The sequence below is a fragment of the Morone saxatilis genome, unplaced genomic scaffold, assembly GCF_004916995.1.
Source record: "Morone saxatilis isolate NCDOM2014 unplaced genomic scaffold, NCSU_SB_2.0 Contig17, whole genome shotgun sequence".
In the NCBI taxonomy this organism is placed as follows: domain Eukaryota; kingdom Metazoa; phylum Chordata; class Actinopteri; family Moronidae; genus Morone; species Morone saxatilis.
The window spans coordinates 7904847-7918388 of record NW_023339729.1 but is presented as its reverse complement, the minus strand read 5'-3'; the positions used below and the strand labels follow the sequence as shown (position 1 = coordinate 7918388).

At 40.7% G+C, this 13542-nt stretch overlaps 2 protein-coding genes across 2 annotated transcripts; one reads left to right on the top strand and one right to left on the bottom strand.

The window, feature by feature from the left end:
* The first annotated feature begins 4136 nt into the window (after positions 1 to 4136).
* On the top strand, positions 4137 to 6509 carry krt15 (keratin 15). Its single transcript, XM_035660308.1, has 7 exons — positions 4137 to 4702; positions 5000 to 5082; positions 5175 to 5331; positions 5428 to 5589; positions 5712 to 5837; positions 5967 to 6184; positions 6296 to 6509. Exons 1-7 carry the CDS (start codon positions 4205 to 4207, stop codon positions 6390 to 6392), a joined length of 1341 nt encoding a protein of 446 aa, XP_035516201.1. The 5' UTR covers positions 4137 to 4204; the 3' UTR covers positions 6393 to 6509.
* Positions 6510 to 8439: 1930 nt separating this feature from the next.
* Positions 8440 to 11994, bottom strand: krt98 (keratin 98). Its single transcript, XM_035660309.1, has 8 exons — positions 11367 to 11994; positions 10686 to 10768; positions 10383 to 10539; positions 9563 to 9724; positions 9317 to 9442; positions 8937 to 9157; positions 8773 to 8783; positions 8440 to 8663 (listed from the first exon to the last, which is right to left on the bottom strand). The coding sequence occupies exons 1-8, from the start codon at positions 11697 to 11699 to the stop codon at positions 8566 to 8568; spliced, it is 1191 nt and encodes a 396-aa protein (XP_035516202.1). The 5' UTR covers positions 11700 to 11994; the 3' UTR covers positions 8440 to 8565.
* Between the last annotated feature and the right edge of the window lie 1548 nt (positions 11995 to 13542).

Sequence of the window (13542 nt, the reverse complement as noted above, 5' to 3'; positions counted from 1 at the left end):
CACTGTTATTAAATGTTATTAGCAGCCCTTAAATATGATTTACTTTTTCAGCAGCTTTGTACAGAGAAATATCAAGTTGAGGCAAGTGAGACCTAGAATCATTTGCCTCACTGTCTAGACCTTATAAATGTAATTATTCTGCATGACTACAGTGTGCCCCATTGTTGGAACCTTGAGATCTTCATCCAAACATCAGCACATAACATACACACAGAAAGTCCCATTTTAAACTGAAATCCGCCCGTTGAATTCGCCCTCCGGGTGTCAAACTTCATGCCTAATTGTAAAAGTAAAAAGTCGCCCTATGGAGTGAGCTTTCCTCTGTAGATATTTGATTCAAAGAAAGAGAAAACACAGTAGGTTGTGTCACTTCATGGTTGTGTGCATCACATGATTAAAATCAATGATTCAGTTAGGTTTTCCCTCATCTGACCTTAGTTATCTCTATTATTAACAAAACACAGTGCTGAATTGTGCGCACATGGGATCTTAATTCACTTCAGTTGACTCACAGTATCAAAGAGACAATGAAGTTGTTGATTAAATATATCGGTTACTTTTATATCTTGCTAATGTAAACTTGCTAAAGATAAGGTCTTCCACTGCTCAGTCCAAAGTCCAGAATTTTCTGCTGTAAATTTCCATCAGGCTGGAAGTAAAGGGTGTGGCCCATACCTGCAGAGCATAGCAAGATACAACAGAAACCAGTCTGGGCCTGAAATAGAATAAAGAAAAAAATACAAAGACAGAGGAGCATTGTCAAAAAACACCTGGTGTTACAGTGAGTCACTGCAGCCATCGCTCTCTCTCCAACATGAGAAAGTGAGATATTATTTTATATTAGCTCATAAATGAGAGTTGAACACCGAGGTAAAAACACTGCAGGCTATTTTTCATGACACAACACATTTTGAACATACTGTTCCAGTTTTTAACACAAGCTGTGGTTATTTGTGTCGGGAATGCACTTCGTACTCAGACTTGAATGAGGCTTTTGCATTCTGAGAAGTCATTCCCATTTACATGAAAAGTGGATGGGGTGTGTGACAACATAAATGTGACAAAAGAGTTATGGCAATGACTGATATGGTTTTTGGAAAGATGCCCTGCAAGTTGAACTGCAACTACAGCTCCCAAACATGTGCACCGCATAGCATATTGTCATCCACTAGATACAGGGTATAAATCAATTAGTCCACAGTGAGGTTTAAATATATTTTAACCTTATCCTCTGAAAAGCTAAAAGAAATTCTTTTAGTGAATGGAGTATATACCTGTTTGCAGGAGTCTCTCTATTAAAAGCATGCATACCTCAATCATGTTTTGCTTCACACATTCACACAACCACAGTCACACCTTGCCCCGCCGCCACACATACCATCACTATTAATCATTCACACATTAACCACAACTAGTCCTTTCTTTTAGCGAGAGCAGAAAAGTGTGCATAGTGTATTAACACTAAATACCTTCCTTTTGTTTTCTGATTAATAAAATCTATTTGATATATAAGGTGTAGGTTGATAACACCAGGGAAGCATATTGACAAAGAGATGCAATCTGTATAGGAATAGGGAAGGTACCAGCATTAAAACCATCCTAAAGCAGGGAAATCTTAATCTAAATGGAGAGCAGGCAAATGAAAACATTAAAAGCAATATTATTCACTTGTATATGCAGTTTTGTAAATGTTCTTATTCAGCAACAATGCCCTGCTTCACTCTAAGGCTGCTGAGCAGCTCCGTAGAGCAGCAGAGAGAGTAAGAGTGCTCAGTGGCACCTCAAGCATTGGGTAATCTAAGTCCACTCTACCTCTAGACCACAGCAGCCTAAAAAGACCTTTTATGTGATTTTAATGTGTGTTTTTTGAAAGAATTGTCATTTAATTGCAGTAGCACATATAGTTTCAGTAATATCTTTCTTCTAAGATAGTAAATAAAAACAGTGACAATAATAATAATTTAACAAAGTCATTAGGATTCATCCTCTGGGGACCATGAATAATGTCACGGCAATCCATCTGATAGTTGTTGAGATGTTTCAGTTTAGACTAAAGTGGTTGACCCTGACACTATCATTCTTTGACCTGAAAACTGTGTTAATGTGTTAACTTCACTAACATTACATACTGCAACATAGCATGTAGCATTAAAACATGCTGATGCTGGCATGTTCTAATGCTAACATGCCAAATGTTGCATACTACTTATTTATCTATTTCAGACCTCAAATGGTAACATGCTGACAATCAGTTGTTTTTTGCAACAGCAAGAATTTAATTTCTGAAAATTTCTCCTTTTGCAACTCAACCCTGTTTACACCCGTCAGAAATCTCACACATTAACATGTCATTGACAATTGCTCTTTTAATTCTGATACCACAGTAAACTTTACATAAACTAACTTAACCAGAGGGCTTTGTAATTACACGCTCTATTTAAACCTTTCCACCAGTGCCACACCCTTACATTATTCTATCATAGGAATGTCCATTTGCACAAATATCACAATGTGCACACTGTTGTGTTGTGTTGCAAGATGTTTACGTACATTTACACCATCACTTGGTTCTGCTGGTAGTACAAAGGATACATATTTGCAAAGTGAGATTGCAAGCTAATTGTTTGAAATACTAAAAATGTCTAGAGACAATGCAGCTTACTTCTTTGTATTGCTCAGGAATATTTGCTTAGTTGCAGGCAAAAAAAATGAGTGTAGACATCTCTGAATGGAGCAGTGAAACAATTAATGAAGTGCAAATAAGCTGTACAGAGCTATACATCACAGTGTGTACACACCAGAAGTTGGTATGATAGTGTGAAAATGTTATCTCCAGAGAGACAAAAATATCTTTACTCATATATTACTGCACAGGGTTTCAAACCAATCAGTATATTGGACATTATTTATGGCTGTTTAGCACATGCATGAGATGAGTTTGCAACCTCAAAATGAAAAGCAGCAGTGAAAAGAAACATCTGGTTTGTATTACTCCAAGCTGTGTACAGTGTGTGCGCAGTTTGTAACAGGCATTTGCTAGTTAGAGGTAAAACAACTCTTTGTTACATTAAACCACATGCAAAATTTTAAAATAATACATGCATTTTTATTTTAATTGTCAGCATTTGAAAATGAATCTGCACGGAAAAAGCAAGGAAAAGTTTAAATGCCTGCATTCTTTAATTTAATCAACCATTCCACATGCTTCATGTGAGACAGTCGGGACAATCCTCTGGGACATTGTAAAAGAAATACTGTGGTGAAATGGAAAGAAGCAAACAAGCAAGCGCTTGTTCTTGTTTAGGCATGATGCACATGCCAAAGCACAATGCCAAGAAAAATAAAGAACGTGCAGGCACATCCGCGGTGAGCTTTCTAGTGCTGTGCCCAGTCTTGAATGAAGCCAGGTATCGACTGACATCATGAGTGTCTATAAAATCCACTTCTAACTGGCAACTCTGCAGGATGTTGTTTAGCAAAACAAAAGGGAATGTAAGATTAAGATGTGATAAATAACTAGGACTATGAACAACAAAAGAACCAATACTTTAAAAGATGATTTTCATGCAAGATAACAAAAAAGAAAGAGAAGAGACAAACGTGTGTGAGAGAGTCAATTATACTCATCCATTTTACAGTGTTTATATTGCTTGTTGCCTCGGCAATGTAACAGGTTTGGCCAGCACGGTATGTCTGTCTTGCTCAAGGAGTATGGCAATAAAGACATGTCATGTCATTGACATGAAAACCTGGGGGGATATGACTCAATAACTAACCTGAGGCCAACAGTAACAGGCGTGGCTGTGCACAGTATACTTTGTCTGAATAAAATATGAATGCCCTGATGATGCCCTGTCTTCATGCACATTTATATGGAGCACAGGAATAAAGGATGAATGTAATAATGAAGCCATTGTGCTTTGTAGGTAGTTATGGGATTTAAATGAACTTAAATGAATGAAGTTTAATCCCACTTTCTCCTTCTGATCGTTACCAAAACGGACCAGAAGAATGTGTCTATGTTGGGTTGGGCAGAGCAACCATTTTAGGTAATTCTCCTCCCTTCAGTCCTGCACAGCCCCACCCACATCAGGGGAAGGAACAGGAGCCTTGTGCAGAATAAAAGGGGGACAGAGGCAGATCTGTGCATCTCAGCCCATCTCATTCTCTCCAAGGCAGTCAGACCTCCTGAGCAGTCTTCACAATGACTTCCCTCAGAATGAATACCATGAGCAGTTCTTCTGGACGCTTCAGTAGTGGAGGTGGAGGATTTGGTGGAGGATTTGGTGGAGGCATGGCAGGAGGTTTTGGTGGAGGTGGAGGCATGGTGCGAAAGACATATGCTTCAAGTGTGTATGGCGGCGCAGGTGGCAGTGGATCAAAAATCTCTGTTGCCACTGGTGGTTATGGCGCTTTCGGCAGTGGAGGTGGTGGAGGTGGTGCAGGTGGCGGTTACGGTTTTGGCATGGGAGGGGGCGCAGGCTTCGGTGGAGGCAATAGCTTTGATGTTGGAGCCAATGAGAAGGCCACCATGCAGAACCTGAACGACCGTCTGGCCTCCTACCTGGAGAAGGTGCGCAGCCTTGAGAAGGCCAATGCTGAGCTGGAGCTCAGGATCCGCCAGTTCTTGGAGAGTAAGACCTCCCCCACTGCCCGTGACTACTCAGCTTATGAGGCTACCATTGCTGACCTCCAGGGAAAGGTATGTTACATATATAAAAGTATGTCAAATTGTAATTAATCATACAATGCAACTATCAGATGAATATGTTTAAAATCATGCATTTGAACTTTAACTTACCCCAATAACATATACATAATTTTGTACATGGTGATTGCAAGAGATGCCATTCCTGTCCTTGTGTTATATGCAATGCTTTTGTGAAGCGCTGTTGACAGAATACTTAATGTTTAAAGAGTCTGTTTAACTTCAGTTGAAGACAGATTGATAAAAAAAATATATTAATTATGTAAAATGAAACATTGCTTCATTATACAGATCCAAGATGCCACCCGTGTCAATGGAGGCATCTATCTGTCCATTGACAATGCAAAACTGGCAGCAGACGACTTCAGAACCAAGTAAGTATCAGGATGAGAGACAGAGTCTAAATAGTGAAATGGAAAAACTTTGATGTTGATGTGTAAATGTCTGATCTCTTGTTGCCTCACAGGTATGAGAATGAGCTAGCCATGCGTCAATCAGTGGAGGCAGATATCGCCGGTCTAAAGAGAATGCTGGATGAGCTGACACTGGCTAGATCAGACCTGGAGATGCAGATAGAAGGCCTCAAGGAAGAGCTGATCTACCTCAGAAAGAACCACGAGGAGGTGTGTAGCAAATGCTTAACATTACAATTAATTTGCTGATGTACTCAAACAACTCAGAAAACATCCACCTCTTACCAAACTCCTCTTATTCAACAGGAACTGGCCGCCATGAGAAACCAGATGAGTGGGCAGATCAACGTGGAGGTGGACGCAAAACCACAGCACGACCTGAGCGCCATTATGGCTGAGATCCGTGAACAGTATGAGAATTCAGCTGCCAAGAACACAAAAGAACTTCAAGCCTGGTTCCAAGCAAAGGTAAGTCTGGACCAGAACCCTGGTGGTAATCTTTATTGACTCGTAAGTAATATCTCATTCTACGTAGAATGTTGTTCAAATGTATTATACATGACACTGATGTTCTCCCACTTTTACTGCAGTCAGAGGAGCTGAACAAGGAGGTGGCGGTCAGCACAGAACATCTCCAAACATCCAAGTCAGAAATAACCGAGATCCGTCGCACACTGCAGGGCCTGGAGATCGAACTACAGTCACAACTTAGTATGGTAAGTGAAAATGATCTTGGGAAAACTTTTACTCTTCTCTACCGTTACATGCTCTTCCTAGCCCAGCCTAAATGAAATACAATTTGATGACCTTTTTCAGTTCATTAAGTCTTTCTCTTCCTCCTCCAGAAAGCGTCCCTGGAAGGCACGTTGGCTGACACAGAGGGACGGTATTCCATGCAACTCCAAAGCCTTCAGATGCAGGTAACGGGCTTGGAGGAACAGCTGACGCGTTTGCGTTCTGACATTGAACAGCAGAGCCAAGAGTACAACATGCTGCTCGACATCAAGACACGTTTGGAGATGGAGATTGCAGAATACAGAAGGCTGCTGGACGGAGAGGGCAGGTAATTTGCCTTCAAAGAACAGTCGTTTTATTATAAACTAATAATTAGCTCTGTAGATTTAAGCATTATTCAGATTTTTAATGCAAGCACTGTACTTCTCCCCCTCCACAGTACCGGCGGTTCCACATCCACCTCTTCCAGGGTGATAGTGCGCACAGAGGAAATAAAGGACGGCAAGGTTGTGTCCTCCTCCACCTCCTCCTCATAATCTGTGTCATGCAACAAAAGCAGCAGAAGGGGCAACACCTGAGGGCCACAAGCCTGAACCCAAGACTTCCTTCACATACACATGTGAATGCAATAAAAAGCCCATTGCTAACTATCATTTTGTCCTATTTGATTTATTTGTGTTTTACTTCAAATAATGTTATGGCATGAACCTAAGGTCTTATGGAATTACATATTTACACATTACTTTAGGTATTTGGTAGGTCTGAAATCTGATTATTTTATAATTGTATGTGTGTAAAACCTGCTGAGAATAGAATCATAATAGCTTGTGACTGTAGCAGTGACCACCACATATGTACTTGATGTGAAAGGTTAGAGAAATTGAAGCTGTGAATTTAGAATTGTTAGTATGCATCCCAAGGATAGGTGGGAAACTTTGAGCAAAGAGTAAAAATGCTCTCCCCTCTCTTCAACAGTTTCCTTTTGAGACACCAGTCAGTTAAGCTCCAAATGCTACAGTGTTCAGCAATACAGCGCTACAGTTGTACAGTTTTGAGGCAGAGCATGTGTTCACAAACTGCATTTATGCTCAGCAGGTTTTAATTAAAGATTCAAACCTATTTGAAAACAGATATTTAGGAGTGCCACTGTATGATGTACCAATGTAGCCTTGGCTCGCAGTAATAGTCCTGGGTTTGACTAGAACAGACTAGTAGGAAGGTTGACTTGCCACGCCTTATCAAGCTCTCTTAAAGGGACACCTTCGCCCTTTGGCATTAAGCTTTGTATCATTAAGAAGCCCCAAGTCATATTTTTGAATGGTCGTGCATCATTTCCCCTCACTTCCCCGGAGAGGGGAGAAAAATACGGATTTCAGTGTTGCACTTCCTGCCTTCCCAATGAATGTAAAAAATTCGTCAATTTTGCCGTCATTGGAAAGCAGGAACTCTCCAATATCTCTGTAGAATGGAGTGGAGACTACAAACACTACTTCCTCAAATTTTTTTTCACTCACGGCTAACAGACCTATCACAGATCAAGATGGGTGGGACTTCACTTGCAGAAACTAAAAAATATAACCGCCATGTTGTTTGGAGGCTAAGCGGAGGTGCTGTCCGATCCAGACGGTACGACTTGTGGTATCAATCTAATATGGAAGAAACTTTTGAAAGTGTGACGTCCGAATCAAGATGTTCGTGCTACCTTATTGGTTGAGCCGCAATGATAGCGAAGAGCAGCTTGAGGCTTCTGCAGCTGAAGGCAGAGGAACCTGCCCTGTCGCGGACGAGGAGCGGAGAATTGGGTCGAGGCCATTGTGTCGTTTTACCCGCTTGTTGGGTGGTGCAGGCCTATCGACCCAGAAATATCCAAGCTCCAGATGGCCAGTACTGCGGCACCAAGACGTTGAGGAACGCTCCAGGAGGAACTATAACTGTCATTTTTAACATATTTATTTTTGTTGTTGTTGATAATATTTTCTGTAAATAATGGTTAATTCCACGTTGTTGTAGTCCTTGATAGTGTTAGTGGGGAGCGGACTTGCGGTAGCGTGTCATTGGATGGGAGTTGTTGTCGTTTAAGACAAATGGCCGCCCTAAAAGTCCACTTTCTGTCACTTTCTCGGTCCTAAGATAGGCATCAAGATTCAAATTTATGTTACATTTCACTACCATATATAACCCACTTTCCAATAAATATTACATATAATGTTTCCACGGTCTGAAATGTCGCCTTTATGTGTTCTTAAAACAGCTCATTTGGTACTGGTACTCGTACTGGACTGTAACCTATCCTAAGAAGCCAGTGTTCTGGGCTATAAGAAACATACAGTTCAACAAGGCAGCCTCTGTAGAAGAGGACCAGCTACCTCTGTAGATAAAAACAGCTCAGTCTAAACTAACAAAAACACAACAGTCCTTCTATTTTAAGGTGACTATACACTAATGAAATATTTATATTCAAAATATTAATACTTATGAATATTATATTCCATTTCTGCCAATAGATCCTCTGAAATGTTACACACTGGACCTTTAAGGATACATTTCAAGTTCAAGCCACCATATCTGATGTGTGAAACATTCATTATTCATCAATGAGGGACCATAATAGAAAGGTTGAATATTCTGTTCATTATGAAATTACAACACACAAGAATGTTTAATTCAACTGCATGATCTTTATTGATTTTTGCTAATGCTTCCAGTTTATTATTCAATCCCATCCACGTCCACATCAACAGTCTTGCTGCTCTGGACCACCTTTCCATCCACAACTGTCTCCACCACTGTGATGACCTTTGTGACCACTGAGGAAAAGAAACAAACATCATGAGAAAATCACATCACATTTCTTAAATCCAGCAAATTTAGGCAGTTTAAATATAAAATAAGAATTGAAGGCATGTGATTGCTTACCTTGTTTTGAACTGGTAATGGAGAGATGAAAAATAAAGAAGAAACCATTAGTATAGAACATGTCCATCGTACATTGTCATTAAATGTTAATTTAAATGTTTTTATGTATAATCTCTAATCCCCCCGAGTCCAGTCAGTGTTTCTCTCTCTTCATCAGGTCTCACCTGTCATCCTCCCCGTCCAGCAACCTTCTGTACTCTGCGATCTCCAGCTCTAGCCGGGTCTTGAGGTCCAGCAGCATGTCATACTCCTGCTTGTTGCTGGCGATGTTGGCATGGAGCTGAGAAAGCTGAGTCTCCAGGCTTGTGACCATGTTCTGAAGGCTTGTTAGCTGTGCAGCATAGCGTGCCTGAGTCTCTGCCAGGGTGCCCTCCAAAGACGCTTTCTGTTGTGGTCAGAGAAAGAAGTTGTGTTGTTGTTGTGCAGTCAGTGATTAAAATTCAGAGAAAAGTAACATCTTTTAACATCTACTGTGTTGTTAATATGCATAGAAGCATCACAGTGTCAAATCCAATCTGTTAGATAATCAATCATGTTGACATACCATGCTCAAATGGGATTGCAGTTCAATCTGAAGCCTCTGGAGGGTGCTCTTCAGGTCCTTAATCTCTGTGCGGGTCGTCACCAGAATCTCTGAATGTTTGATCACGTCCTGCTCAACAGCTGTGATCTGGACGATCAGAAAAACAATGGAATTTGTTACCCAACGATCACATTACTGATATATGATCAATTTAACTCTTTAAAGGTTGCTGAAGTGGCTGTATTCTCAGAACTTGTAAGTTCTCACCTTGTTCTGATACCAGGCCTCGAGTTCCTTGCGGTTCTTGCTGATTGCACCCTCGTAGTGCCCCCTGATCTCTGAAATAACCTGGTTCAGATCTGTAGAGGGAGAAGCATCCACGGCCACATTGACCTGGCCACCCATCTGACTCCTCAGCAGAACCATCTCCTGCAGGGGTCAAAGGACAACACCTCAGTCAGCCAGTGGAATAACTTAAAATAATTAATGAATTATTTTTGTACTGTATTGCCTGCATTATTTTGGTTATTTGATCTGTGTTAACAGTGTGTGTGTGTGTGTGTGTGTGTGGGTGTGTGTGTGCTACTGGTGGTGGTGGTGGTGGTAGTGAGGGGGGTTCAGTGTGAGACAAACAGTAGCAATGAGCTAATGGAGGGAGAGAAGAATACAAGGAAGTGTGCAGAGAGAAGAAAAGGAAAAGGGAGGCATCAGACCTCATATGGAAATTCCTCAGTGCACACATGACCTCTGCCTTTCCCTCAGTGTGCAAATTCTGATCAGTTTAAGCCACAATAGATGGCTATGATGAATGGTGACAACTTTTTCTTACAGTGAATAGCTGCTGTGTTAACCTCCCTGCTATTGAAATAGATTAATGATGAGCAGTGTTTAAACAGTCCCCAGTGTATTAACAGACTTTCAGGTTATGTGTATACATAGAGTGGGTGTTGGCCTGTGTGTGGAAATGTATCAGGGCTGTTGACAGATGTGAACTCATTAGTTTTGCTGCTTATCAAACCGCTATCAGCAAAAAATTGGATTGCTTCAAATGGGCGCCCCACTTCTCGCTTTATCCGTACACTCTCACCTCTTCGTGATTCCTCTTGAGCATGATGAGCTCGTCCTTCAGGGCCTCATACTGACTCTCCAGGTCCATTCTGGCCAGGTTCATGTCGTCCAGCACCCTCTTCAGTCCAGCGATGTCTGCCTCCACAGCCATCCTCATGGCCAGCTCATTCTCAAACCTGAAGGGACAGAGATCAGGTCATTTCAGAGAGGTTTTGGAGGAGTTAACATGAGAAGTTATCAGTTAGACATGAGTTCACGCTTTGATGCACATGTGAAGTTTCACTGGCAGTGCAGAGGGGCAGGGGCATAAGAATGCACTCACTTCATTTTGAAATCATCAGCAGCCAGTTTTGCGTTGTCAATGTCCAGTACTGTCTTGGCATTGAGCCTAGAGGCGATCCGAATCTGAGGAGGAAAACAAGTCAGAAAAAGTACAGCTGAGCTCAAGTTTCATACAAGTTTCATTTTACTGTACAGAGCATCACATAATGGGATGCCCATATCCACCGATTTAGACTTTAAAAGAATACCAGATATATTGACTTATATATTGTTGATATTCAATTTATAGAGTTCTTTGGAAATGACCCCTTTAATTTTGGTTGGAAGTGTACACAAAACATATACATAAATAAAATCAGATAAATAGTTTTTAAGGCTTTAATTACAAGCCTGTGCTTGTTGATGTACAGTAAAATATTGGCTCATAATATCAACTTTAGTCAGGCTCTATTGTAAACCCACATTGCATCTTTTTGTAAACATCAATGTTTTCAGGATGTGACGCACAGTTGGAATGAATCTGGTATGACAGTCATGACAATCATCTCCTCACTGCTGTTTGTGGTATGTGCTTCCTGATAAGATGGCCGACTTCTAGACTGCCAATTATGGGTTTCTTGGTTCTCTTATTCAAACGTCAACGCACATACAGTACATACCAATAGAAACCTGATACCAGATACCTCACCCCACACACTCATATCTGTCTCCTTCATCTTACCTTGTCCTTCAGGTCCTCAATGATGGCAAAGTAGTGGGTGTAGTCGTGGGAGATGACAGTTCTGCTCTGGTACCAATCTCTGATCTGCTTGTCCAGGCGGTCGTTCTCCTTCTCCAGAGTGTGCACCTTTCCCAGGTAGGAGGACAGACGGTCGTTCAGGTTCTGCATGGTGGCCTTCTCGTTGGTCCCAACATGGAGGTCCAGGCCATCGGACAGGTTGAAGCTTCCAGAGGTTGGTGCATAGCCCGCCTGGGAGATCCGGGTGCCACGACCACCTGCTCCGCCATAGACACTCATGGTCTTCTGGCCATAGGATCTAGTGCTGAAAGACATGCTGGGAGGTCTGGATCTGACACAGGTAGGATTACTGGAGTAGATCTGCAGTTGAAAGCATCACTTTGGTCTCCTTGGTTATATAGCTGCCTCACGCAGAAAAGTGGGAAGGGCTAGGAGTGGCAATTGAAAGGGAAAAATGCAGCTGACAAGCTACCCCCCGCCAATCTCTCCATCAACATGGGTGTGGTGGTGTGGTAGGGGTTTATTGCCTTTTTTTCAGGTCGAACTTGTGATTCCACATTTTATCCTAAAAGGGACATTCTTTAAATACTCCTCAGTTCATTTTTCAGTTCAGTATGTTTGTAATTACAGCCTTCCTTAACACAAACACATTTAGTTTAAAATAAAGCATTCCTGTATAAGAAAGTGCTATGTGTAGCTATCCTGTAAAATATTCCCTCATAGCAGTGACAGAAATGGCACATACCATCGACAATTTCACCTCAGTGAAACTTGGGGCCAAAGGTTGAGGGCAAAGCATTTCTAAGATAGCCAAGGTTATTTTTGTCACATGAGCTTCTGGGCATGTTTTTCAAGATTGTGTTAATTAAGAGTTATACACTCAGTGGTGCACACTCTACATAGACTTACAAGAAGCTACTTACATCCCCCTCAAAGGGAAGAGAAAACAAAAAGAATTGTTCTTCATTGTACTGTATCTATATATGCCCCAACACATATCGGATATAAACCATAAACATACACATATACATACATATACAGTGCTTTCATGCTGTAATAGTAAGCCTTAACACATTGTGTGTAAATGTGTTGTGTAATGTTCCTTCGTCTAGCATGTCAAACAGGATAAGTTCAACACAAAAACCATGTTAGAATAACCAGTTTCTGTCATCTGGAGCGGGGACTCACACACATCTCATACTAAGGCTGACATAATGCCCTATGTGACTGCTGACTGAAGTAAATGTGAGCATTTTGGTTTACTTAATATTTCTGTTTAAAACAGAGCCTTATAATTACAAACACTACAAGGCCACTTATTTCCATATAGGCCCTCATTTTGTTAAAACAAACAATCTGAGAACATTTCTACAAGTGCCCATTCTCATTGACAGTTATTACAATCATGGTAACAGATTTGTTTAGTAAGTCTATTGGCAGGCATGTTCACTAAGCCATTCCATCATGTCATGCTTTTGTCTAACTTCACATGGCAAAGAGTATTGCAAAAAGGATGAGTAGTAAAAATGACAGGGAAATCTACTGCAAAATAAAAGACCAAGTTACTAATATCAACAGGATAAAGATGTTTTTCAAACTAAAGATAAATGAGTCTACCGATATGATAGGAGAAACTCTGGGGTACCCTAAATGAATGGGCTGAAGAATGATGATGATAGGAAGAAAATCTAGCTAAACCCCAGCTTTTATTGATACAATAAAGGAATTAATTTACTGTATATCACATGAAAAATAGCAAAATATTTTAATGTGTTTTAATCAACAAAATTGACAAATTGAGACAGGAAACAACTTCTACCATCACACGAGTAGAGCAGAATTAAACATTGCATTAAAGAGAATTCCTCTTTGAAATTTGACCTGATTGGGATGGATAATTTAGATGGAAACTAGATTGAAATTGGTGGCCAGCTGATCTAAATTGAGCAGTTCTGTTCATACAGTTTTGTATGCAGATAATACAACACATTATATTTACCAGCAGTATCAACTGGGGAATTGTCTTTTGCTTGGGATAGGGAATCACAATGATTTGTATGTGGGCATTGAGTAACAAGTTAATTCTTAATTTATCAAAGTTTAATTCCTTTAGCACAAAACTAAACTAAACTCTTAACTGCTGCTTCTCTTGAGATTT

Coding starts and splice junctions, on each gene's coding strand:
- krt15 (XM_035660308.1), top strand. CDS start 4,205: ATGACTTCCCTCAGAATGAATACCATGAGCAGTTCTTCTGGACGCTTC. Junction 5,590..5,711: donor AAGCCTGGTTCCAAGCAAAG/GTAAGTCTGGAC, acceptor CTTTTACTGCAG/TCAGAGGAGCTGAACAAGGA. Junction 6,185..6,295: donor CTGCTGGACGGAGAGGGCAG/GTAATTTGCCTT, acceptor CCCCCTCCACAG/TACCGGCGGTTCCACATCCA.
- krt98 (XM_035660309.1), bottom strand. CDS start 11,699: ATGTCTTTCAGCACTAGATCCTATGGCCAGAAGACCATGAGTGTCTAT. Junction 9,443..9,562: donor AGGCCTGGTATCAGAACAAG/GTGAGAACTTAC, acceptor CTGATCGTCCAG/ATCACAGCTGTTGAGCAGGA. Junction 9,158..9,316: donor TGCAATCCCATTTGAGCATG/GTATGTCAACAT, acceptor TGACCACAACAG/AAAGCGTCTTTGGAGGGCAC.